This window comes from Danio rerio, chromosome 8 (genome assembly GCF_049306965.1).
Source record: "Danio rerio strain Tuebingen ecotype United States chromosome 8, GRCz12tu, whole genome shotgun sequence".
NCBI lineage: Eukaryota > Metazoa > Chordata > Actinopteri > Cypriniformes > Danionidae > Danio > Danio rerio.
Window position 1 is genome coordinate 39,709,434 of NC_133183.1, and position 26,865 is coordinate 39,736,298.

General features: G+C 40.2%; 4 protein-coding genes and 1 long non-coding RNA gene across 9 annotated transcripts in view; 4 read left to right on the top strand and 1 right to left on the bottom strand.

Annotated features, from left to right (window-relative positions):
* The first annotated feature begins 1,189 nt into the window (after positions 1–1,189).
* On the top strand, positions 1,190–4,334 carry LOC141375831 (E3 ubiquitin-protein ligase RBBP6-like). 2 transcript variants are annotated; one of them, XM_073910804.1, is made up of 7 exons: positions 2,359–2,901; positions 3,095–3,191; positions 3,295–3,370; positions 3,510–3,598; positions 3,675–3,735; positions 3,838–3,977; positions 4,073–4,334. In XM_073910804.1, the coding sequence occupies exons 1-7, from the start codon at positions 2,841–2,843 to the stop codon at positions 4,245–4,247; spliced, it is 699 nt and encodes a 232-aa protein (XP_073766905.1). In that variant the 5' UTR covers positions 2,359–2,840; the 3' UTR covers positions 4,248–4,334. The 2 variants fall into 2 exon arrangements, with proteins under 2 accessions (XP_073766906.1, XP_073766905.1); XM_073910805.1 differs by lacking the exon at positions 3,675–3,735 and having other exon boundaries at positions 1,190–2,901.
* Positions 4,335–6,760: 2,426 nt separating this feature from the next.
* LOC110438818 (E3 ubiquitin-protein ligase RBBP6-like) lies at positions 6,761–10,434 on the top strand. Of its 2 annotated transcripts, XM_073910827.1 has the most exons (7): positions 7,037–7,579; positions 7,773–7,869; positions 7,973–8,048; positions 8,188–8,276; positions 8,353–8,413; positions 8,516–8,655; positions 8,751–10,434. In XM_073910827.1, the coding sequence occupies exons 1-7, from the start codon at positions 7,519–7,521 to the stop codon at positions 8,923–8,925; spliced, it is 699 nt and encodes a 232-aa protein (XP_073766928.1). In that variant the 5' UTR covers positions 7,037–7,518; the 3' UTR covers positions 8,926–10,434. The 2 variants fall into 2 exon arrangements, with proteins under 2 accessions (XP_021327793.2, XP_073766928.1); XM_021472118.3 differs by lacking the exon at positions 8,353–8,413 and having other exon boundaries at positions 6,761–7,579; positions 8,751–9,012.
* LOC141375844 (E3 ubiquitin-protein ligase RBBP6-like) lies at positions 10,361–13,709 on the top strand. 2 transcript variants are annotated; one of them, XM_073910814.1, is made up of 7 exons: positions 11,663–12,280; positions 12,474–12,570; positions 12,674–12,749; positions 12,889–12,977; positions 13,054–13,114; positions 13,217–13,356; positions 13,452–13,709. In XM_073910814.1, the coding sequence occupies exons 1-7, from the start codon at positions 12,121–12,123 to the stop codon at positions 13,624–13,626; spliced, it is 798 nt and encodes a 265-aa protein (XP_073766915.1). In that variant the 5' UTR covers positions 11,663–12,120; the 3' UTR covers positions 13,627–13,709. The 2 variants fall into 2 exon arrangements, with proteins under 2 accessions (XP_073766916.1, XP_073766915.1); XM_073910815.1 differs by lacking the exon at positions 13,054–13,114 and having other exon boundaries at positions 10,361–12,280.
* LOC141375845 (E3 ubiquitin-protein ligase RBBP6-like) lies at positions 13,452–19,630 on the top strand. 2 transcript variants are annotated; one of them, XM_073910816.1, is made up of 7 exons: positions 16,429–16,961; positions 17,155–17,251; positions 17,355–17,430; positions 17,570–17,658; positions 17,735–17,795; positions 17,898–18,037; positions 18,133–19,630. In XM_073910816.1, exons 1-7 carry the CDS (start codon positions 16,802–16,804, stop codon positions 18,305–18,307), a joined length of 798 nt encoding a protein of 265 aa, XP_073766917.1. In that variant the 5' UTR covers positions 16,429–16,801; the 3' UTR covers positions 18,308–19,630. The 2 variants fall into 2 exon arrangements, with proteins under 2 accessions (XP_073766918.1, XP_073766917.1); XM_073910817.1 differs by lacking the exon at positions 17,735–17,795 and having other exon boundaries at positions 13,452–16,961.
* A 60-nt stretch (positions 19,631–19,690) lies between these two features.
* Positions 19,691–26,865, bottom strand: part of LOC110438822 (uncharacterized) — a 54,609-nt gene continuing 47,434 nt past the window's right edge. Inside the window, exons 28-29 of the long non-coding RNA XR_012384653.1 lie at positions 20,342–20,403; positions 19,691–20,233 (exon numbers count right to left, since the gene is read on the bottom strand). This is a non-coding gene — a long non-coding RNA (uncharacterized lncRNA). The remainder of the gene's footprint in view (positions 20,234–20,341; positions 20,404–26,865) is intronic.

A 26,865-nucleotide genomic window follows, 5' to 3' on the forward strand; every position in this document is an offset into this window, starting at 1 on the left:
ATAAGCGGAGGTCTTGTGAGTAACTTCACAAGTCGGTCAAAGTCTACACCGGTGACAAGCTCATCTACTCCCAGAACCTGCTACTCTCTACCTACACGTTGTCAGCTGATGTTTCAAAACCTCAACACTCGCATACAGAACAGCCTCAGCGTCTGCACCACTTATCGGCACTAGCTGCAAGTCTACACCCCCTCTGTCCAGAAGTGAGCACAGCCTCTTGGTACCATCCCAGCAAGCATTTTTTTGGGGTGTTTAAAGGTGCCAACTGACCATCAAAAGTAAAAATGACTCATTTTATCTCATCCCAACAGGGAAACCACCAACAATAAAGAATGAGTTACTATCTGGTGTCATGGCTTTGCAATTAAAACAAGTTTAGTTATAATGGAGGTCATTGGGGGCAAAAAACAGCCACTTGAACAATATGAACAATACATAAGGGTTAAAAGTCTAATAGACGGCTTGGTTAAAACCAGGCTAAATCTAGGCTGTCAGTGAGTGTGCACCCCTAACCCCGCCTCTCACAGTGACCTCACTAGCTCCGCTGAGTGCTTTGTGTCTCAGATTGCATGCAAGTCTGCAGCCAGATACTGCTGGAAGCTAGTCATCAAATACACAGGAACGAATGACTACACGTGTCAATCTGTCTATTAAACTATCTAATCTGTCTAGTCAGTCTTTTATTATCTTTTATATGCAAAAATATTCATTCATAAAAACATATGTATATATGAACACTGGGTCAAATAGGGTCCGTGCATTTTAAATCTAATAACAAAATTAACCCAATGTTGGTTTTGTCCATATTTAAATGAACGTGTGTAAACGCACGCTTTGATCAAACCTTTTATTCCCCTTGATGATATTGTGCTTTTTTTTCCCCTCAATGCCCTCCAAAGTTTCAATGTTTGGCCGTGTCTGCCATATCTGTTTTGTTTAAAAAAAAAAAAAGGAATGCATCGGTTCCTGCATGTAGAATTCAGAAATCTCATGGCATTGAAAGAAAACTGGCAGCAGTTGAGTGCCGAGGTCAAAGGTCAGATGAGCAGGCATCACACCTGATAAACACCTGGGGCAACTGTACAGTAAAAAAAAAAAAAAAACAACAAGATTAAGAAATATTGCTTTAATTTGAGAGAGACAAAAAAAACTCTTCCGTGTTAAAATTTGATGTTCCTCCAGCGTTCTTACGTCAGTCTTTAATGTCAGGTGATCCTTCAAATGTCAGTGTAAATTGTTGAGTGTACCATTAGTGCTCAGTCGTGTTTTTCATAGTTACCAGTGCCGATGGAGTTTTTTTTTTTTAGAGCGTCATATTCTGCTGGAAAAGTTTCATTTTAATGGTAATATGCCATGAGCGGAGGTGTATGAGTAACTTCACAAGTTGACCATAGTCTAGAGCGATGACATGCTCATCTACTCCCAGAACCTGGCAGAACGAAATGTTGCAGCTCGTCCGGTCTTCAATGATGAGCCCAAAAGAGGCCACTTCACAGAGCCGGCCCAAGGCTTAAGAGAACTGAGAGGCAGGACAAGATGGCGGGCTGGACTTGGTTAACTTTAGATTTTACACAAATCTCATTGTTTTGTTTTTCACCTAAAATAGTAATTAAAACATCCAAGATGTGTTTTGCCTCATCAAAATGTGGAATTTGATCAGCAAACTACTCATTCTAAGACAACTATGCCTTGGGCTAAATGACTTGGCTTCAAGTACGATGCCACACGATTCAGAAATGAAGGTACAGACTGCACAAACAGATAAACGACATGATGCATCTCATTTCACCACAACTAAAGGCAGCGACAAAAAAAAAGTCAAGCTCTCACGATGATGACATTTCTCATGCAACCCTTTAGCAAGCCTACATAGTATTTATGCCTAAAAGTCACTGCATGGGTAAATAAGAAACAAGCAACACACACACACACACATATATATATATATATATATATCCATGGGCCACTGTAAAGTAATATGGTTCTGTCATAACGTTTTGAATGAAAATCTGCATTTGGATAAGACACCTTTAGTATAGTTTTGATTTTAAGGCATAATAAAGATCAAATGCAAGTACGAGTGGATTTACATTGAAAATTTCAAACGCATCAAGAAAACCATGTGCTAAGGAAATTTCAAACCATTTGGAACGCACAGAGACGAGCTTTTGTGCAAAAATGAACTTAAAGGTGCCTTTAAAAAAGTGTCAAAGTACTTTTGAAAACAAAAAAGCAAACCCCCAATAGGTGGCAGCAAGAGGCCGCTTTATTTGAGTAAAGCATTGAACGATTCATTCAGCCAAAGAAGCCAATAGGATGAACGGACAGTTGAATCAATCCCTGAATCATCGACTCACCCGAGTCTTCTTGGCGAAGGCCTGAATCGTTCGTGCAGGGAAACGTCGCTGTGTATTATTCAGAGATGGCCAACTGTTCTGCTGTTTATTTTATTATACTTATCGCAATGATTTTACTACTACTATCAATAAAATTAATATTAATAATGATAATATTGCCGGAAGTTGTACAGCGCATGCGTCACGTGTTCATCATCAGCATCCATGACAACCGTCCTGTGGGTGTTGTTTGAATCTCGCTGTGTCGATTGGCATCTGATCTCTGCGTCCTCCGTGACAATTTTTCCAGATTATCGATATTATTGATCGTTGGATACGTCGATTGATCGCCTGCTGTTCCCATCACTCAGGTTTGACCCTTTTTATTACGCTGTGCTTTGTGTTTGTGTTCAGTATGTCTTGTGTTCACTACAGGTTCCAGAGTCGACTCACCTACGACTCGCTCCAGTTTGAAGGCCTCAACATCAGCTGAAGCGGCAGATCATGAGGAGCAAGAGGCTGAAGTTCTGCCAGCTGAAGATCAGCAACGCCCAGACTGATGAAGGTGAGTTGAGGAAAAGACACTTCAACTGTTCTACGCTAACATTAGATGCGTTACATCAGACACTTCTGGAAGCTGTAAGGTGGTGCTGATGCTGACATGTAGGGATGTTTTGGCTGTTTTAAAAGGCTAATGGCTCTCAAAGTATACCGTGCTCCATAATTATGTGCTGATTCTGATTTTATTTTGCTGTCAGAATACACAGATGATGCTCTCATCCCTAAAAACACGTCGGTCATCATCAGACGGATCCCTGCGGCGGGACTGAAGTCCTCAAACAGAAGATTTGTTGGGTAAGTGCTGTGAAATGAGCACACGCGTCCTCTGTTAGATGTTATATGAAGACTCCTGGTCTGTCCCTGGTGTTTTAGTCACACAAGCTCCTTTGTTTTGCAGACATCAAGCTGGACGCTGGCGTGAACCTTCACCTAGAGCTGATCCTTCACTCCTCTCACTGGAGCAGTTGTTGAAGGTATTGAACAAATGAATAGCACAATAGCAATGTAAAGCACACAATATACGCACACGCACTCAGCTTCTTAGGGAGATTTGAGATTGTTTGAAGGGTTGAGGGTGAAAAAGATTCAAATGTGCAAATGCCTGTGAAACAGACTGAGAATCTGGCTGAGGCAAAGGCGTCAGAGGAGGACAAGCTGAAAGCGGTGATGTACCAGTCCAGCCTGTGCTACTACTCCAGCAGGTGAGCGTTCAGACACTGACAGGTTTGCTTTGTGAGAGATGTCTGAGCTGATTCTCATGGTTCTGATGTTCACTAGTGAGGCCATGAGGCTGCTTGGGATCCCGGGACACCACATTAGGCACTGCCCCACTAATGTGGTAACTGGGTTTTCCAAGCTCACGGTTGCTGTGAACTTGAGCTCTTGTCCTCATCAGTCAGATTGTTTGCTCAGAGTTTGACTGTCACTCCTCAATTCACAGGGCAGCCGCTCCGCGCCGCACAAGCGCATCCGGAAGAGCACAGGGATTCCCCGCAGCTTCCTGTTGGAGGTGGACGACCCAGACCGAAAGGGAGTCATGATAGACGGCAGCGGCCGATACGTCATTCCCATCATAGACGCGTGAGTAAACTGTACTTGGCATAGCCGCATGTTCTAGTGTTTGTCCAAATCTCACATGATGTCTGCTTGTGTGTGTTTGCGCTCGATCTGTTCAGTGAGGCCTATGCTGCTGAGAAGAGAAAGAGGCCGTCCTTCTCCTGCCAGACCGAGCCTTTGCCCTCCTCGTCCTCAGCAGGTGCGGCATCTTCGGTCCGGGACGCCGGAGGGAAACGGTCCCGCTCCCCATCTTCACCAGAGACGCGCGGCGACCAGAAGAGACCACGTCGCTGAGAGACCTTCATCCAAGAGACCTGGAGCCGACGTGTAAATATTGTACATAGTTTATTAATAAAAGATAATAAAGATTATAGCCGCATGAACTGTGTGGACTGGTTAACCTTCACTCCAGCAGTGCAACACACACATACACACACACACACACACACACGAATGAATTCATAAACACAATATCATGAAGTTTTGCTTTAATTTAGGAAAAGAGAAACTCTTCTGGGCTAAAATCTGATGGGTTTTTTTCAGCGTTCTTACTTCAGTCTTTAATGTCAGGTGATCCTTCAAATGTCAGTGTAAAGTGTTGAGTACACTATTAGTGCTCAGTCGTGTTTTTCATAGTTACCAGTGCCGATGGAGTTTTTTGAAGCGTCATATTCTGCTGGAAACGTTTCATTTGAATGGTAATGTCCCATAAGCGGAGGTCTTGTGAGTAACTTCACAAGTCGGTCAAAGTCTACACCGGTGACAAGCTCATCTACTCCCAGAACCTGCTACTCTCTACCTACACGTTGTCAGCTGATGTTTCAAAACCTCAACACTCGCATACAGAACAGCCTCAGCGTCTGCACCACTTATCGGCACTAGCTGCAAGTCTACACCCCCTCTGTCCAGAAGTGAGCACAGCCTCTTGGTACCATCCCAGCAAGCATTTTTTTGGGGTGTTTAAAGGTGCCAACTGACCATCAAAAGTAAAAATGACTCATTTTATCTCATCCCAACAGGGAAACCACCAACAATAAAGAATGAGTTACTATCTGGTGTCATGGCTTTGCAATGAAAACAAGTTTAGTTATAATGGAGGTCATTGGGGGCAAAAAACAGCCACTTGAACAATATGAACAATACATAAGGGTTAAAAGTCTAATAGACGGCTTGGTTAAAACCAGGCTAAATCTAGGCTGTCAGTGAGTGTGCACCCCTAACCCCGCCTCTCACAGTGACCTCACTAGCTCCGCTGAGTGCTTTGTGTCTCAGATTGCATGCAAGTCTGCAGCCAGATACTGCTGGAAGCTAGTCATCAAATACACAGGAACGAATGACTACACGTGTCAATCTGTCTATTAAACTATCTAATCTGTCTAGTCAGTCTTTTATTATCTTTTATATGCAAAAATATTCATTCATAAAAACATATGTATATATGAACACTGGGTCAAATAGGGTCCGTGCATTTTAAATCTAATAACAAAATTAACCCAATGTTGGTTTTGTCCATATTTAAATGAACGTGTGTAAACGCACGCTTTGATCAAACCTTTTATTCCCCTTGATGATATTGTGCTTTTTTTTCCCCTCAATGCCCTCCAAAGTTTCAATGTTTGGCCGTGTCTGCCATATCTGTTTTGTTTAAAAAAAAAAAAAGGAATGCATCGGTTCCTGCATGTAGAATTCAGAAATCTCATGGCATTGAAAGAAAACTGGCAGCAGTTGAGTGCCGAGGTCAAAGGTCAGATGAGCAGGCATCACACCTGATAAACACCTGGGGCAACTGTACAGTAAAAAAAAAAAAAAACAACAAGATTAAGAAATATTGCTTTAATTTGAGAGAGACAAAAAAAACTCTTCCGTGTTAAAATTTGATGTTCCTCCAGCGTTCTTACGTCAGTCTTTAATGTCAGGTGATCCTTCAAATGTCAGTGTAAATTGTTGAGTGTACCATTAGTGCTCAGTCGTGTTTTTCATAGTTACCAGTGCCGATGGAGTTTTTTTTTTTTAGAGCGTCATATTCTGCTGGAAAAGTTTCATTTTAATGGTAATATGCCATGAGCGGAGGTGTATGAGTAACTTCACAAGTTGACCATAGTCTAGAGCGATGACATGCTCATCTACTCCCAGAACCTGGCAGAACGAAATGTTGCAGCTCGTCCGGTCTTCAATGATGAGCCCAAAAGAGGCCACTTCACAGAGCCGGCCCAAGGCTTAAGAGAACTGAGAGGCAGGACAAGATGGCGGGCTGGACTTGGTTAACTTTAGATTTTACACAAATCTCATTGTTTTGTTTTTCACCTAAAATAGTAATTAAAACATCCAAGATGTGTTTTGCCTCATCAAAATGTGGAATTTGATCAGCAAACTACTCATTCTAAGACAACTATGCCTTGGGCTAAATGACTTGGCTTCAAGTACGATGCCACACGATTCAGAAATGAAGGTACAGACTGCACAAACAGATAAACGACATGATGCATCTCATTTCACCACAACTAAAGGCAGCGACAAAAAAAAAGTCAAGCTCTCACGATGATGACATTTCTCATGCAACCCTTTAGCAAGCCTACATAGTATTTATGCCTAAAAGTCACTGCATGGGTAAATAAGAAACAAGCAACACACACACACACATATATATATATATATATATATATATATATATATATATATATCCATGGGCCACTGTAAAGTAATATGGTTCTGTCATAACGTTTTGAATGAAAATCTGCATTTGGATAAGACACCTTTAGTATAGTTTTGATTTTAAGGCATAATAAAGATCAAATGCAAGTACGAGTGGATTTACATTGAAAATTTCAAACGCATCAAGAAAACCATGTGCTAAGGAAATTTCAAACCATTTGGAACGCACAGAGACGAGCTTTTGTGCAAAAATGAACTTAAAGGTGCCTTTAAAAAAGTGTCAAAGTACTTTTGAAAACAAAAAAGCAAACCCCCAATAGGTGGCAGCAAGAGGCCGCTTTATTTGAGTAAAGCATTGAACGATTCATTCAGCCAAAGAAGCCAATAGGATGAACGGACAGTTGAATCAATCCCTGAATCATCGACTCACCCGAGTCTTCTTGGCGAAGGCCTGAATCGTTCGTGCAGGGAAACGTCGCTGTGTATTATTCAGAGATGGCCAACTGTTCTGCTGTTTATTTTATTATACTTATCGCAATGATTTTACTACTACTATCAATAAAATTAATATTAATAATGATAATATTGCCGGAAGTTGTACAGCGCATGCGTCACGTGTTCATCATCAGCATCCATGACAACCGTCCTGTGGGTGTTGTTTGAATCTCGCTGTGTCGATTGGCATCTGATCTCTGCGTCCTCCGTGACAATTTTTCCAGATTATCGATATTATTGATCGTTGGATACGTCGATTGATCGCCTGCTGTTCCCATCACTCAGGTTTGACCCTTTTTATTACGCTGTGCTTTGTGTTTGTGTTCAGTATGTCTTGTGTTCACTACAGGTTCCAGAGTCGACTCACCTACGACTCGCTCCAGTTTGAAGGCCTCAACATCAGCTGAAGCGGCAGATCATGAGGAGCAAGAGGCTGAAGTTCTGCCAGCTGAAGATCAGCAACGCCCAGACTGATGAAGGTGAGTTGAGGAAAAGACACTTCAACTGTTCTACGCTAACATTAGATGCGTTACATCAGACACTTCTGGAAGCTGTAAGGTGGTGCTGATGCTGACATGTAGGGATGTTTTGGCTGTTTTAAAAGGCTAATGGCTCTCAAAGTATACCGTGCTCCATAATTATGTGCTGATTCTGATTTTATTTTGCTGTCAGAATACACAGATGATGCTCTCATCCCTAAAAACACGTCGGTCATCATCAGACGGATCCCTGCGGCGGGACTGAAGTCCTCAAACAGAAGATTTGTTGGGTAAGTGCTGTGAAATGAGCACACGCGTCCTCTGTTAGATGTTATATGAAGACTCCTGGTCTGTCCCTGGTGTTTTAGTCACACAAGCTCCTTTGTTTTGCAGACATCAAGCTGGACGCTGGCGTGAACCTTCACCTAGAGCTGATCCTTCACTCCTCTCACTGGAGCAGTTGTTGAAGGTATTGAACAAATGAATAGCACAATAGCAATGTAAAGCACACAATATACGCACACGCACTCAGCTTCTTAGGGAGATTTGAGATTGTTTGAAGGGTTGAGGGTGAAAAAGATTCAAATGTGCAAATGCCTGTGAAACAGACTGAGAATCTGGCTGAGGCAAAGGCGTCAGAGGAGGACAAGCTGAAAGCGGTGATGTACCAGTCCAGCCTGTGCTACTACTCCAGCAGGTGAGCGTTCAGACACTGACAGGTTTGCTTTGTGAGAGATGTCTGAGCTGATTCTCATGGTTCTGATGTTCACTAGTGAGGCCATGAGGCTGCTTGGGATCCCGGGACACCACATTAGGCACTGCCCCACTAATGTGGTAACTGGGTTTTCCAAGCTCACGGTTGCTGTGAACTTGAGCTCTTGTCCTCATCAGTCAGATTGTTTGCTCAGAGTTTGACTGTCACTCCTCAATTCACAGGGCAGCCGCTCCGCGCCGCACAAGCGCATCCGGAAGAGCACAGGGATTCCCCGCAGCTTCCTGTTGGAGGTGGACGACCCAGACCGAAAGGGAGTCATGATAGACGGCAGCGGCCGATACGTCATTCCCATCATAGACGCGTGAGTAAACTGTACTTGGCATAGCCGCATGTTCTAGTGTTTGTCCAAATCTCACATGATGTCTGCTTGTGTGTGTTTGCGCTCGATCTGTTCAGTGAGGCCTATGCTGCTGAGAAGAGAAAGAGGCCGTCCTTCTCCTGCCAGACCGAGCCTTTGCCCTCCTCGTCCTCAGCAGGTGCGGCATCTTCGGTCCGGGACGCCGGAGGGAAACGGTCCCGCTCCCCATCTTCACCAGAGACGCGCGGCGACCAGAAGAGACCACGTCGCTGAGAGACCTTCATCCAAGAGACCTGGAGCCGACGTGTAAATATTGTACATAGTTTATTAATAAAAGATAATAAAGATTATAGCCGCATGAACTGTGTGGACTGGTTAACCTTCACTCCAGCAGTGCAACACACACATACACACACACACACACACACACACACACACACACACGAATGAATTCATAAACACAATATCATGAAGTTTTGCTTTAATTTAGGAAAAGAGAAACTCTTCTGGGCTAAAATCTGATGGGTTTTTTTCAGCGTTCTTACTTCAGTCTTTAATGTCAGGTGATCCTTCAAATGTCAGTGTAAAGTGTTGAGTACACTATTAGTGCTCAGTCGTGTTTTTCATAGTTACCAGTGCCGATGGAGTTTTTTGAAGCGTCATATTCTGCTGGAAACGTTTCATTTGAATGGTAATGTCCCATAAGCGGAGGTCTTGTGAGTAACTTCACAAGTCGGTCAAAGTCTACACCGGTGACAAGCTCATCTACTCCCAGAACCTGCTACTCTCTACCTACACGTTGTCAGCTGATGTTTCAAAACCTCAACACTCGCATACAGAACAGCCTCAGCGTCTGCACCACTTATCGGCACTAGCTGCAAGTCTACACCCCCTCTGTCCAGAAGTGAGCACAGCCTCTTGGTACCATCCCAGCAAGCATTTTTTTGGGGTGTTTAAAGGTGCCAACTGACCATCAAAAGTAAAAATGACTCATTTTATCTCATCCCAACAGGGAAACCACCAACAATAAAGAATGAGTTACTATCTGGTGTCATGGCTTTGCAATTAAAACAAGTTTAGTTATAATGGAGGTCATTGGGGGCAAAAAACAGCCACTTGAACAATATGAACAATACATAAGGGTTAAAAGTCTAATAGACGGCTTGGTTAAAACCAGGCTAAATCTAGGCTGTCAGTGAGTGTGCACCCCTAACCCCGCCTCTCACAGTGACCTCACTAGCTCCGCTGAGTGCTTTGTGTCTCAGATTGCATGCAAGTCTGCAGCCAGATACTGCTGGAAGCTAGTCATCAAATACACAGGAACGAATGACTACACGTGTCAATCTGTCTATTAAACTATCTAATCTGTCTAGTCAGTCTTTTATTATCTTTTATATGCAAAAATATTCATTCATAAAAACATATGTATATATGAACACTGGGTCAAATAGGGTCCGTGCATTTTAAATCTAATAACAAAATTAACCCAATGTTGGTTTTGTCCATATTTAAATGAACGTGTGTAAACGCACGCTTTGATCAAACCTTTTATTCCCCTTGATGATATTGTGCTTTTTTTTCCCCTCAATGCCCTCCAAAGTTTCAATGTTTGGCCGTGTCTGCCATATCTGTTTTGTTTAAAAAAAAAAAAAGGAATGCATCGGTTCCTGCATGTAGAATTCAGAAATCTCATGGCATTGAAAGAAAACTGGCAGCAGTTGAGTGCCGAGGTCAAAGGTCAGATGAGCAGGCATCACACCTGATAAACACCTGGGGCAACTGTACAGTAAAAAAAAAAAAAAAACAACAAGATTAAGAAATATTGCTTTAATTTGAGAGAGACAAAAAAAACTCTTCCGTGTTAAAATTTGATGTTCCTCCAGCGTTCTTACGTCAGTCTTTAATGTCAGGTGATCCTTCAAATGTCAGTGTAAATTGTTGAGTGTACCATTAGTGCTCAGTCGTGTTTTTCATAGTTACCAGTGCCGATGGAGTTTTTTTTTTTTAGAGCGTCATATTCTGCTGGAAAAGTTTCATTTTAATGGTAATATGCCATGAGCGGAGGTGTATGAGTAACTTCACAAGTTGACCATAGTCTAGAGCGATGACATGCTCATCTACTCCCAGAACCTGGCAGAACGAAATGTTGCAGCTCGTCCGGTCTTCAATGATGAGCCCAAAAGAGGCCACTTCACAGAGCCGGCCCAAGGCTTAAGAGAACTGAGAGGCAGGACAAGATGGCGGGCTGGACTTGGTTAACTTTAGATTTTACACAAATCTCATTGTTTTGTTTTTCACCTAAAATAGTAATTAAAACATCCAAGATGTGTTTTGCCTCATCAAAATGTGGAATTTGATCAGCAAACTACTCATTCTAAGACAACTATGCCTTGGGCTAAATGACTTGGCTTCAAGTACGATGCCACACGATTCAGAAATGAAGGTACAGACTGCACAAACAGATAAACGACATGATGCATCTCATTTCACCACAACTAAAGGCAGCGACAAAAAAAAAGTCAAGCTCTCACGATGATGACATTTCTCATGCAACCCTTTAGCAAGCCTACATAGTATTTATGCCTAAAAGTCACTGCATGGGTAAATAAGAAACAAGCAACACACACACACACATATATATATATATATATATATATATATATATATATATATCCATGGGCCACTGTAAAGTAATATGGTTCTGTCATAACGTTTTGAATGAAAATCTGCATTTGGATAAGACACCTTTAGTATAGTTTTGATTTTAAGGCATAATAAAGATCAAATGCAAGTACGAGTGGATTTACATTGAAAATTTCAAACGCATCAAGAAAACCATGTGCTAAGGAAATTTCAAACCATTTGGAACGCACAGAGACGAGCTTTTGTGCAAAAATGAACTTAAAGGTGCCTTTAAAAAAGTGTCAAAGTACTTTTGAAAACAAAAAAGCAAACCCCCAATAGGTGGCAGCAAGAGGCCGCTTTATTTGAGTAAAGCATTGAACGATTCATTCAGCCAAAGAAGCCAATAGGATGAACGGACAGTTGAATCAATCCCTGAATCATCGACTCACCCGAGTCTTCTTGGCGAAGGCCTGAATCGTTCGTGCAGGGAAACGTCGCTGTGTATTATTCAGAGATGGCCAACTGTTCTGCTGTTTATTTTATTATACTTATCGCAATGATTTTACTACTACTATCAATAAAATTAATATTAATAATGATAATATTGCCGGAAGTTGTACAGCGCATGCGTCACGTGTTCATCATCAGCATCCATGACAACCGTCCTGTGGGTGTTGTTTGAATCTCGCTGTGTCGATTGGCATCTGATCTCTGCGTCCTCCGTGACAATTTTTCCAGATTATCGATATTATTGATCGTTGGATACGTCGATTGATCGCCTGCTGTTCCCATCACTCAGGTTTGACCCTTTTTATTACGCTGTGCTTTGTGTTTGTGTTCAGTATGTCTTGTGTTCACTACAGGTTCCAGAGTCGACTCACCTACGACTCGCTCCAGTTTGAAGGCCTCAACATCAGCGCGGGGGAGCTGAAGCGGCAGATCATGAGGAGCAAGAGGCTGAAGTTCTGCCAGCTGAAGATCAGCAACGCCCAGACTGATGAAGGTGAGTTGAGGAAAAGACACTTCAACTGTTCTACGCTAACATTAGATGCGTTACATCAGACACTTCTGGAAGCTGTAAGGTGGTGCTGATGCTGACATGTAGGGATGTTTTGGCTGTTTTAAAAGGCTAATGGCTCTCAAAGTATACCGTGCTCCATAATTATGTGCTGATTCTGATTTTATTTTGCTGTCAGAATACACAGATGATGCTCTCATCCCTAAAAACACGTCGGTCATCATCAGACGGATCCCTGCGGCGGGACTGAAGTCCTCAAACAGAAGATTTGTTGGGTAAGTGCTGTGAAATGAGCACACGCGTCCTCTGTTAGATGTTATATGAAGACTCCTGGTCTGTCCCTGGTGTTTTAGTCACACAAGCTCCTTTGTTTTGCAGACATCAAGCTGGACGCTGGCGTGAACCTTCACCTAGAGCTGATCCTTCACTCCTCTCACTGGAGCAGTTGTTGAAGGTATTGAACAAATGAATAGCACAATAGCAATGTAAAGCACACAATATACGCACACGCACTCAGCTTCTTAGGGAGATTTGAGATTGTTTGAAGGGTTGAGGGTGAAAAAGATTCAAATGTGCAAATGCCTGTGAAACAGACTGAGAATCTGGCTGAGGCAAAGGCGTCAGAGGAGGACAAGCTGAAAGCGGTGATGTACCAGTCCAGCCTGTGCTACTACTCCAGCAGGTGAGCGTTCAGACACTGACAGGTTTGCTTTGTGAGAGATGTCTGAGCTGATTCTCATGGTTCTGATGTTCACTAGTGAGGCCATGAGGCTGCTTGGGATCCCGGGACACCACATTAGGCACTGCCCCACTAATGTGGTAACTGGGTTTTCCAAGCTCACGGTTGCTGTGAACTTGAGCTCTTGTCCTCATCAGTCAGATTGTTTGCTCAGAGTTTGACTGTCACTCCTCAATTCACAGGGCAGCCGCTCCGCGCCGCACAAGCGCATCCGGAAGAGCACAGGGATTCCCCGCAGCTTCCTGTTGGAGGTGGACGACCCAGACCGAAAGGGAGTCATGATAGACGGCAGCGGCCGATACGTCATTCCCATCATAGACGCGTGAGTAAACTGTACTTGGCATAGCCGCATGTTCTAGTGTTTGTCCAAATCTCACATGATGTCTGCTTGTGTGTGTTTGCGCTCGATCTGTTCAGTGAGGCCTATGCTGCTGAGAAGAGAAAGAGGCCGTCCTTCTCCTGCCAGACCGAGCCTTTGCCCTCCTCGTCCTCAGCAGGTGCGGCATCTTCGGTCCGGGACGCCGGAGGGAAACGGTCCCGCTCCCCATCTTCACCAGAGACGCGCGGCGACCAGAAGAGACCACGTCGCTGAGAGACCTTCATCCAAGAGACCTGGAGCCGACGTGTAAATATTGTACATAGTTTATTAATAAAAGATAATAAAGATTATAGCCGCATGAACTGTGTGGACTGGTTAACCTTCACTCCAGCAGTGCAACACACACATACACACACACACACACACACACACACACACACACACGAATGAATTCATAAACACAATATCATGAAGTTTTGCTTTAATTTAGGAAAAGAGAAACTCTTCTGGGCTAAAATCTGATGGGTTTTTTTCAGCGTTCTTACTTCAGTCTTTAATGTCAGGTGATCCTTCAAATGTCAGTGTAAAGTGTTGAGTACACTATTAGTGCTCAGTCGTGTTTTTCATAGTTACCAGTGCCGATGGAGTTTTTTGAAGCGTCATATTCTGCTGGAAACGTTTCATTTGAATGGTAATGTCCCATAAGCGGAGGTCTTGTGAGTAACTTCACAAGTCGGTCAAAGTCTACACCGGTGACAAGCTCATCTACTCCCAGAACCTGCTACTCTCTACCTACACGTTGTCAGCTGATGTTTCAAAACCTCAACACTCGCATACAGAACAGCCTCAGCGTCTGCACCACTTATCGGCACTAGCTGCAAGTCTACACCCCCTCTGTCCAGAAGTGAGCACAGCCTCTTGGTACCATCCCAGCAAGCATTTTTTTGGGGTGTTTAAAGGTGCCAACTGACCATCAAAAGTAAAAATGACTCATTTTATCTCATCCCAACAGGGAAACCACCAACAATAAAGAATGAGTTACTATCTGGTGTCATGGCTTTGCAATTAAAACAAGTTTAGTTATAATGGAGGTCATTGGGGGCAAAAAACAGCCACTTGAACAATATGAACAATACATAAGGGTTAAAAGTCTAATAGACGGCTTGGTTAAAACCAGGCTAAATCTAGGCTGTCAGTGAGTGTGCACCCCTAACCCCGCCTCTCACAGTGACCTCACTAGCTCCGCTGAGTGCTTTGTGTCTCAGATTGCATGCAAGTCTGCAGCCAGATACTGCTGGAAGCTAGTCATCAAATACACAGGAACGAATGACTACACGTGTCAATCTGTCTATTAAACTATCTAATCTGTCTAGTCAGTCTTTTATTATCTTTTATATGCAAAAATATTCATTCATAAAAACATATGTATATATGAACACTGGGTCAAATAGGGTCCGTGCATTTTAAATCTAATAACAAAATTAACCCAATGTTGGTTTTGTCCATATTTAAATGAACGTGTGTAAACGCACGCTTTGATCAAACCTTTTATTCCCCTTGATGATATTGTGCTTTTTTTTCCCCTCAATGCCCTCCAAAGTTTCAATGTTTGGCCGTGTCTGCCATATCTGTTTTGTTTAAAAAAAAAAAAAGGAATGCATCGGTTCCTGCATGTAGAATTCAGAAATCTCATGGCATTGAAAGAAAACTGGCAGCAGTTGAGTGCCGAGGTCAAAGGTCAGATGAGCAGGCATCACACCTGATAAACACCTGGGGCAACTGTACAGTAAAAAAAAAAAAAAAACAACAAGATTAAGAAATATTGCTTTAATTTGAGAGAGACAAAAAAAACTCTTCCGTGTTAAAATTTGATGTTCCTCCAGCGTTCTTACGTCAGTCTTTAATGTCAGGTGATCCTTCAAATGTCAGTGTAAATTGTTGAGTGTACCATTAGTGCTCAGTCGTGTTTTTCATAGTTACCAGTGCCGATGGAGTTTTTTTTTTTTAGAGCGTCATATTCTGCTGGAAAAGTTTCATTTTAATGGTAATATGCCATGAGCGGAGGTGTATGAGTAACTTCACAAGTTGACCATAGTCTAGAGCGATGACATGCTCATCTACTCCCAGAACCTGGCAGAACGAAATGTTGCAGCTCGTCCGGTCTTCAATGATGAGCCCAAAAGAGGCCACTTCACAGAGCCGGCCCAAGGCTTAAGAGAACTGAGAGGCAGGACAAGATGGCGGGCTGGACTTGGTTAACTTTAGATTTTACACAAATCTCATTGTTTTGTTTTTCACCTAAAATAGTAATTAAAACATCCAAGATGTGTTTTGCCTCATCAAAATGTGGAATTTGATCAGCAAACTACTCATTCTAAGACAACTATGCCTTGGGCTAAATGACTTGGCTTCAAGTACGATGCCACACGATTCAGAAATGAAGGTACAGACTGCACAAACAGATAAACGACATGATGCATCTCATTTCACCACAACTAAAGGCAGCGACAAAAAAAAAGTCAAGCTCTCACGATGATGACATTTCTCATGCAACCCTTTAGCAAGCCTACATAGTATTTATGCCTAAAAGTCACTGCATGGGTAAATAAGAAACAAGCAACACACACACACACACATATATATATATATATATATATATCCATGGGCCACTGTAAAGTAATATGGTTCTGTCATAACGTTTTGAATGAAAATCTGCATTTGGATAAGACACCTTTAGTATAGTTTTGATTTTAAGGCATAATAAAGATCAAATGCAAGTACGAGTGGATTTACATTGAAAATTTCAAACGCATCAAGAAAACCATGTGCTAAGGAAATTTCAAACCATTTGGAACGCACAGAGACGAGCTTTTGTGCAAAAATGAACTTAAAGGTGCCTTTAAAAAAGTGTCAAAGTACTTTTGAAAACAAAAAAGCAAACCCCCAATAGGTGGCAGCAAGAGGCCGCTTTATTTGAGTAAAGCATTGAACGATTCATTCAGCCAAAGAAGCCAATAGGATGAACGGACAGTTGAATCAATCCCTGAATCATCGACTCACCCGAGTCTTCTTGGCGAAGGCCTGAATCGTTCGTGCAGGGAAACGTCGCTGTGTATTATTCAGAGATGGCCAACTGTTCTGCTGTTTATTTTATTATACTTATCGCAATGATTTTACTACTACTATCAATAAAATTAATAATGATAATATTGCCGGAAGTTGTACAGCGCATGCGTCACGTGTTCATCATCAGCATCCATGACAACCGTCCTGTGGCTGTTGTTTGAATCTCGCTGTGTCGATTGGCATCTGATCTCTGCGTCCTCCGTGACAATTTTTCCAGATTATCGATATTATTGATCGTTGGATACGTCGATTGATCGCCTGCTGTTCCCATCACTCAGGTTTGACCCTTTTTATTACGCTGTGCTTTGTGTTTGTGTTCAGTATGTCTTGTGTTCACTACAGGTTCCAGAGTCGACTCACCTACGACTCGCTCCAGTTTGAAGGCCTCAACATCAGCGCGGGGGAGCTGAAGCGGCAGATCATGAGGAGCAAGAGGCTGAAGTTCTGCCAGCTGAAGATCAGCAACGCCCAGACTGATGAAGGTGAGTTGAGGAAAAGACACTTCAACTGTTCTACGCTAACATTAGATGCGTTACATCAGACACTTCTGGAAGCTGTAAGGTGGTGCTGATGCTGACATGTAGGGATGTTTTGGCTGTTTTAAAAGGCTAATGGCTCTCAAAGTATACCGTGCTCCATAATTATGTGCTGATTCTGATTTTATTTTGCTGTCAGAATACACAGATGATGCTCTCATCCCTAAAAACACGTCGGTCATCATCAGACGGATCCCTGCGGCGGGACTGAAGTCCTCAAACAGAAGATTTGTTGGGTAAGTGCTGTGAAATGAGCACACGCGTCCTCTGTTAGATGTTATATGAAGACTCCTGGTCTGTCCCTGGTGTTTTAGTCACACAAGCTCCTTTGTTTTGCAGACATCAAGCTGGACGCTGGCGTGAACCTTCACCTAGAGCTGATCCTTCACTCCTCTCACTGGAGCAGTTGTTGAAGGTATTGAACAAATGAATAGCACAATAGCAATGTAAAGCACACAATATACGCACACGCACTCAGCTTCTTAGGGAGATTTGAGATTGTTTGAAGGGTTGAGGGTGAAAAAGATTCAAATGTGCAAATGCCTGTGAAACAGACTGAGAATCTGGCTGAGGCAAAGGCGTCAGAGGAGGACAAGCTGAAAGCGGTGATGTACCAGTCCAGCCTGTGCTACTACTCCAGCAGGTGAGCGTTCAGACACTGACAGGTTTGCTTTGTGAGAGATGTCTGAGCTGATTCTCATGGTTCTGATGTTCACTAGTGAGGCCATGAGGCTGCTTGGGATCCCGGGACACCACATTAGGCACTGCCCCACTAATGTGGTAACTGGGTTTTCCAAGCTCACGGTTGCTGTGAACTTGAGCTCTTGTCCTCATCAGTCAGATTGTTTGCTCAGAGTTTGACTGTCACTCCTCAATTCACAGGGCAGCCGCTCCGCGCCGCACAAGCGCATCCGGAAGAGCACAGGGATTCCCCGCAGCTTCCTGTTGGAGGTGGACGACCCAGACCGAAAGGGAGTCATGATAGACGGCAGCGGCCGATACGTCATTCCCATCATAGACGCGTGAGTAAACTGTACTTGGCATAGCCGCATGTTCTAGTGTTTGTCCAAATCTCACATGATGTCTGCTTGTGTGTGTTTGCGCTCGATCTGTTCAGTGAGGCCTATGCTGCTGAGAAGAGAAAGAGGCCGTCCTTCTCCTGCCAGACCGAGCCTTTGCCCTCCTCGTCCTCAGCAGGTGCGGCATCTTCGGTCCGGGACGCCGGAGGGAAACGGTCCCGCTCCCCATCTTCACCAGAGACGCGCGGCGACCAGAAGAGACCACGTCGCTGAGAGACCTTCATCCAAGAGACCTGGAGCCGACGTGTAAATATTGTACATAGTTTATTAATAAAAGATAATAAAGATTATAGCCGCATGAACTGTGTGGACTGGTTAACCTTCACTCCAGCAGTGCAACACACACACACACACATACAGGCATACATGGTTTATGAGGTCAATGTGACTTTTTGGTGGTTTACGGGGACATACCTTTGCCAACATCCTACGAACATAAAACTTGTGCCAAAATTTTTTATTTGAGCTACAAAAGGCAAACAACGCTTAAAAACAGCAATTTTAGTTTCACAACACACTCAAATTAACTATGTGACATTTCACAGGCTTATGGGGACAGACAAAATCATGGTTTACAAGGTCTGTTTACATGTTACACACAAACCTAGCCCCTTCATGGTTTAAAAGGACTGATTAACACATTTTACATATCACACTATTCTGCTATTGCAGTAAGGGTGACAACAGAACAGACTCTGGCTTTCCTCAGCTAGACACCTGCTAAACCCATCTCAGTTGCTAAGGTTCTGCCTGTCACTTCTTAAATGACAAAATACTATTTTGCTTATAATACACTTTTGATTTAACAATTCTGTAGGCTTATTGTGTTGTATCAGTTAAACAATCTGTTTAATGTACTGTTGAACAATAACCTGAAAAAGACAGCATTTTAACATTAAAGTATGAAGAGTTAATTGTTTAAGGGCCTTTGCTCTTATTTTATAGGACAGTAGATATTTTGAAAGGCAACTTCAGATAAAAAAAGAACATAATTGGCAAAGAACCTTCAACCATGAACAACCAGAAGCACAACTGTACGATAACATATTCATTATTTTATTCTTTTACTTGGCCAGAACACAAATGTTCCCCTCTGTGAACTCTGTGTGGAGTTTGCATGTTCTCTGTGTTGGAGTGGGTTTCCTCCAGGTGCTCCGGTTTCCCCCACAGTCCAAAGACAAGCGGTACAGGGGATTGAATACACTAAATTGTCCGTAGTGTGTGTGTATGAGTGTGTATGGATGTTTTCCAGTGATGGGTTGCAGCTGGAAGAACAACCGCAACGTAAAACATATTCTGGATAAGTTGGTGGTTCATTTCACTGTGGAAACCCCTGATAAATAAAGGGGTTAAGCCGAAAAGAAAATGAATGAATGAATGATTACAGCTTATAAACAAACTAATGGTATTTTAAAATTTAATTAAGTCGTTCAACAGATTATTCTTTTTCAAATTTAAATATTTATACTAGAACACAACATGGTAGTGCACTAGAATACTGTCAAATACAAAACATTGCCACTCAATGACAGAAATAAAAAAATAAACTTTTTTAATTTTACTTTTGAAGTCCAGGAAAACAGCAGGGGAACTAAACATGTATATACATTTTATTATGAAATGCATCAACTATTATCGCTCTGACAAGAACAAAAAATAGATGGATAAAAATAGATAAAAAGATAGATAAAAAGAAAAAAAGATAAAACTAGACATAAAAGTTTGATTCCACAAATTGAATGATACATACAGAATGATATGAACACAAAACAGATTAAAAACTAAATTTCGTAATGTGACAGTAATATAATGTGTTATAATGTGACTAATTAATATCATACACATTTTCACTTTTTTGTCACAGTGACAATATTTGACCATTTTCAAACATGTAAATAAAAAACAAAAAACATGTCTTTTTGCTACTCAACACTGTTGTAAATGTTTAGTCTGAGGGACTGCATTTGTGGGTTATGTATTTTTGTGTGATGGGTATTGCCCAGGCTCATGAAGCAGACGTGGACCTGGACTGTGGAGCAGTACCAGACTGTGGAGTAGTGGCAGACATGGGTTGAGAAGCAGAGGCAAACTGTAGAGCAATGTAGAGACTACCCTAGAGTGATGATGGACTGTGAAGCACTGGCATGGAACAGAAGTGGGTTTGAAAATGGTTAAATATTGTCACTCTGTGACAAGGGAAAAAAATGAAAATGTGTATAATAATAATCAGTCTTTTGAACTCATTACAGCCTTCACGTCTGCTTTTGTCCATGGTCTTCTCATGTAGGTTGTTCTGCCAGTGCTAGAGCCTGAAAGCAAACAAGATGATTAACTGTTAGCATCACTGACTTTTAATAGATCATATCAACTGTTCATCAATATCGTTTAAAAGTCTCTTTCTTGGAAAAAAGGTTAATCCTTAGGTGTGCACTTACACCATGGTTATACATCACACAACTACATGATTTAACAGCAACATATGCGAGTATAACTTTCAGTAGCTGCTTTGAATCATTGTGGACTATTGAAAGTGATATGACCTTTCCATGTAAAGACTTTTCTTAATTTTAAAAAAAGGCAATCAATAATTTCATAATATTCCCTATTATATTTTTCCACTGGAGAAAGTCTTCCGTTTTTTAGTTTAGCTGAATAATAAAAAGGTAAAAACTGCAAAGGTCAATATTATGAGCACAAAAAATAAAATAAAAATATATAAAATTATAAAAATTAAAATTTATTTTTTGATTTTTTTGTCAGCCAGATATCGCAGAGCCCTATTTAAAAATGGCCAGATACAAAAGAGAAAGTGATAAATGGAAGACATTGACGAGAAATGTAGCATAGGAAAAAGCATTTGTGCATTTGCGCTACAAGCACTGCGATAGAAAGTCTGAACGTGTATTGAGTGCTGCTGGAAACATTGCGACTCCAACTAGGTCTGCTTAATCCAGACAATGTGTCAGCATGTTAGCTTTTCTGTCAAATAATTTACCAAAAACAGTGGAGAGTTAGTAGCCTACGCTGTTTTTTCCTCAACATCTCATTTATATTGTTATCAATAGGCTAATATTTTTTGTTCTTCTTTTTATTATTATCATTATTATTATTAGTTACTATTTATATTATCACTGATACTGAAAAGTGTTATTTAGGCTATTTGTGAAGTTCTTAAAAATGTAACATTTAATTATTATACAGGAGGGGGGAACCAGTGAATATTGTCCTCACCACTTAAAAAAATGTGTAAATAAAAACAAAAAAAAAAAAACTAAAAATAAAGGATAAAAGGAAAAGCATGCTCTTCATCATTTTTCATAATCTGATTTGTACATGCTGCTGTGTGTGTGCACTTAGGCTAGACGAGCAGAGTACACACATCTAAAGTTATCTTACTGTGAGCGTTTTAATGGTCAAATAGGTGTCAAAATGCTGTGTTCAGTGATCATTTATAAGAAGCTTAAAGCACAGTTTGTTTCATATTTTTATTCTATTGTACATATTTCCCTTTGCTCATTTACAGGGAGGAAAATAACTGCATATATACAGTTGAAATCCGAATTATTAGCCCTCCTGAATTATTAGCAACCATTTTCCACCAATTTCTGTTTAATGGAAAGAAGATTTTTTTTCAACCCATTTCTAAACATAATAGTTTTAATAACTAATTTTTTATAACTGATTTCATTCATCTTTGTTATGATGACAGCACATACTTTACTATATATTTTTCAAAGTACAAGCATTCAGATTAAAGTACAATTCAAAGGCTTAATTAGGATAATTGGGCAAGTCATTAATATTGACCTTAAAATAGGTTTCAAAATATTTAAACCTGCTTTTATTCTAGCCAAAATAAAACAAATAAGACTTCCTCCAGAAGAAAAAAAATATTATAGAAAATACTGTAAAAAAATCCTGAATTTGTTAAACATCCTTTTGGAAATATTTATTAAAAAAATATAAATAAAAAATTCACAGGAGCGCTAATAATTTTGACTTCAGCTGAAAAATCGTTTTGAATAATCTTGTTTGCAATTATGACAAAAATAATCGTGATTATGATTTTTCCCATAATAGAGCAGCCCTTACTGTATGTGTAATGTAGCCTACAGTAGATTATGTGATGTGATCAATTAAAAAATACATTTTCTTTTTTCTTAGTAATAAACATGCTTTTACACTATACTGTATGCTTTAGAAAAGATACAATAGATGGTGAGAAGTATAGCCCCAGGCTGCAAAAATTAAACAAATATAAGAATGAAGTTGTTTAGCCTTTATAGCGCCCTATTAAATTGTGTTGGGGTAAAAAGAATGTTTACATTTCTTTGACTATCATGGCGATGTTATTACCTCAAATCTTAAACGTGCGCACATTGCAAGAAATGAAAATCGCGTCACAGCACACACTACAAAATATTAAGGTTATCGAGTCAATGAAACACATCACCTGATAGCAGTATAACTTGCTTTATCAATAATTATTATTATTTATTATAGGCCAGGTTACAAATATTTGAAAATCTGTCACTACATGCCAAACACTCAAAATAGGTTCCCTTTTGCATAGCTATTAGTGGCAGTTATGAATTAAATAAATGGGCATATCGGCACGTAAGGTGAGTCGACTATTATTTATTGTCTGTTTATTTTTCTCTGTTCATTTCTTTCACATGCATGCAGAGTGAACAGTCTGTGCTGTTTCTGCTTGTTTAATAGAGCGCCTCCTCTTATAGCCGGCCTATTTCGGTATAAAGGACAAAAAATTTTTTTTTTGTATACTGTATGCTATTCTATCCCCTATATTAAACACAGCAAATGTATAATTAAATATTAGAAACATAAATATTTTAAGTTTCTAAAAGCACATTTTAATGTTTAAGCATTGTTTATTGGCCGTCGGCGTCGATGATGTGCACCTCTCAAAAAATGTAACTACAAGTCGCAACGACACAGAGCGCAAGGTCGTGATTTGTTTGATGGTCGTGATTGGTCGGCTTGGCAGCGCTGACAAGTCTGGGGGCGGGACCAAGAGCCGTGCGAGTGGTGCGAGCCCAATAGAGCGATTGTTTACACGTGTGGAGTCCCATGAAGGAGCTCTGGATAGAAAGTTTTGTTTTGTGTTTATCTCATAGTTAAAGTTGTTCCACGTCCGCCGGTTCCAGCCTCAAAATGAGCGAGTTTGAGTCACTTGCATGTTCAGGAAGCGTTTAGAAAAAACAAAACAACAGCGAAGAAACTCAACACAGAGGAACATTAACACCTCACTGCCAACTAGCGTTTTGAAAGTGTTAATGCAGACCAACAGAGACATTGCGCAGAAGTAAAATAAACAGCTACGCGGCTTGCATGTGCCGTGGGTTACGCCGATCATAACGCAGAAGTATAAACCAGGCTCTATAAACTTTAATTTCATAAGTGCATACAATATAATATTAATAATAATAAGACAATTAGCATGTTTATCAGGGTAGACGACATGCAGTGAGTGGATAATTCCATATGTGCAATATGTACATTTAAATCTCTCCATTTTGCTGTAATGGCTGTGCTGTGTTTGACTGGCAATAGCTTTTAGATTATAACCCGCGACCCACTTATTAATATGCAGCCTTTTTTGATTACATGGGGCCAGTTGCACCAGCAGTGTGTAAGTTAAAATGAAGCCTAGTTGTGACTTAAAGGGACACTAATTTACAATGTACGCACTACTAAATATTTCTGTGTTGCAGCATTTCACTCAGTTTAAACCTAACGCTGTGTTCCAACTAAACATTTACCGCAGCCTCCCCCCATGTATAATGGTAGAAAAGAGATGACGGTGAGATTAGTTTACATCGAGGAGCTTGCGATGATCTCCCTCTATTCACAGCCTTATTTTCTTCCTAAATCTCGCATTTCTTTCGGTTTGTGAATGAAGAGTTTAATTTTGTTTCAAGAAATGTTTTGTGTTAACATACATTTCTTTATGACTGGGTTTTTTCTCCCTGCTATTTTTTCTTTAACGTGTAGAATATTTAAAAAATCAAGTTTTATGTTTTGATAACTTTGTGTAATTTGTGTGCATTCACAGCAAATTTTCAAAGAACAGTTATATGTAGATGCATTAGTTGCAGAATTCTAAATCAGTTTAACGATTGAAACACTTTTTATTTGATATTAGGTGATTTAATGCAACTATGTATGGCTTTACGGAGAGCTTATGACCTTACTAACTACGGTTTGCCTTAAGAGCATGTGGTGCAACCGAAGTAAAAACAACTTTAGTTATAAACATGCCAGTAGTTATTATTATTATTATTATTATTACTACTACTTCTATTATTATTAGGCAATTTTCTGAAGCAACCCCTGTAACCAATTTAGTGCTTTTGGGTTGTTGTTGTTTTCGGTTAAAGCGCAATGCCCCATTAACACCTCAGACAGGCTGCTTCATTAATAGCCAAACATTTTGTTTGAGATGAGGGCAGGGGTATATCTTGAGTATATTTCACAAGCAAGGTTGACACAAAATCCCCGGTTATATACCTTTTACCTATAGGCCAACTTCTGGTAATGTAGGCTTATATAGGCTGTTTCTATTCACAGCAACTTATGGACTGAACTACGTGTTAATTAAAATTTCTATATTAGGCTCGTAGCAATTGATATTGGGAGTCATGGAATATTGTTTGCATTTATTTTGCATATTGTTTGCAATATCCTACTTTAATAATAATAATAATAATTAATATTATATTAAAAAGTTTTTTCTATTTCTAAATAAATAGCCTACTGTAAATTAGGCCTACAACCATTAATGATTTATATATGAAATTAGAAATGAAATTCTTAATAATATTTGTAAAGGAAACAAATATAGGTCTTATATGTGCCGTTATATATATTTCAATTAATATGGAATATAAGTGCATGTTTTCACCAAAACTATGATAGATTTTTTTTTTAAATGTGTGATTGTGTAAAACAATATACTTTGCAAATAAAATAATGTTTTTTTTTTTTCTCTCTCTCTAAAGAAATTGTTACCACCTCGTTTAGAGCATCATTATGGGCATTTTACGTTATAACTAATGTGGGTCAAACAATAGATCTGTGACAGAGAAACTACAGGTTTTGGGACACACTCGTCACTACATCGTTCTTTTCCCAAACGACACATTGTACTATGATATTTCTGCCGCGAGTTACGTTGTTGTTTGGGAAACCCAGCCCTGGTGCAGAGCCAGAGGAAGAAGCGTGCTGCGCTTGTGGAGCAGATAAGAAGCAAGAGAAACTTCTAGACCAGGGGAGAGTTTCCCAAACAACGACATATATCTGAATGAAGGGGTAATCTACTGTATTTTAGCCTAATTATTATTTCTAATGTTTACACACTGTGAAATAGGCTAATCCAATCTTAAAAAAACACACACACTAAATCATTTTTTGTGAATTGTTTTTATTCCAAGCTAAATAACATTTTAGAAAATGTTGCATATCAAGCTGTTGGTATCTCCTCGCGGTTGAAATTGGCTGTTATGCGAAAAAAAACAAAAACAAATATTAGCTCGCAGGCTAGTTGCTTTTTAGATTTAATTTAAGCCTATATTCAGCTGACAGCGCACACTCAGCCGCGATACAGAGAGAAAAAGTAAATAATAGATTCTTTAATGTAAACGACTAAGAAAAACTTCGGCTATATACTCGGGAGAGGACGTAATGAGATCTAGACTGGCTGTAAAATATATACACCAATAGTAATAGTTAATCAACGCATTTTATTAAAAAAAAATCTACTCATTTTAATATTGCGATTTTTACATTTTTTAGAGAATGTCTGTTTTTATTAACTTTTCTGTCATTTATTTCAAATTTGTCATTATTTTATTAATTTGATGATGTTAATATTTTACATAGGCTATTTTATATACACATCTAAAATCATTCAAATTAAGGTTGTGACGATGAGGAAATTTCCCCACCGGTTAATCGACATGTGACAACACCGGTAATACCGGTATCATAGTGGGGGTCGGGGTTTCCTCTTTTCTTTCTGCTTTTAAATAGCTTATAAATGCATATAATACTTTCACTTTCAGTTTTGCGGGAATTGCCAATTCGGCGTAAATTGTTTGAATGGACGAATGTGATGAATGTTAGAATGTTTTTAAAACGAATAAGAAAATAAAATAGCAAGATAAGTAATTAAATTGCACAAAGTTTAAATAAGATTAAACGAATGAACAAGAAACAAATATAAAAGAAAAGCTTTCAAAATTACATTACAAAAATGACAGGTTGACACAGTCTTTAAAAAAAAATAAAAAATAAAACATTGTAAATTGGCATTTATTAACAGTGAGGTTTACTTGTTCTTTGCGAGGAATCCTGGCCAATATGTTGACCATCTCTGGCTTAAGATGGGATCTTGTGGGGCTTACTATGTTCCCCATCGTGCTGAACACACCCTCAGATGAGCAGCTTGTTGCACGTAAAGATACTTTTTGGTTACATTTGCTAACAGGGGGAACATGTTTGGTTGTCTTTTGTTGTCCTACCTGACTTCAATAGAGTGGAGGAACTATGACGTCAATTTGTATGCAAAAACCCGGAAGCGAGTTAGCATTTTAGCACTTCCGGTTCCCTCGTCCCAAAGTCAATGGGTTTTTTGAATGGGGTTTCAGTAAAATCGCTCAAATAAGGTCCGTGGCTAACACCAACTCAATATACTTTCACGTTTTGTTCTACGACATAAAACACATCAGTTACAGCACACTCTTCAACTT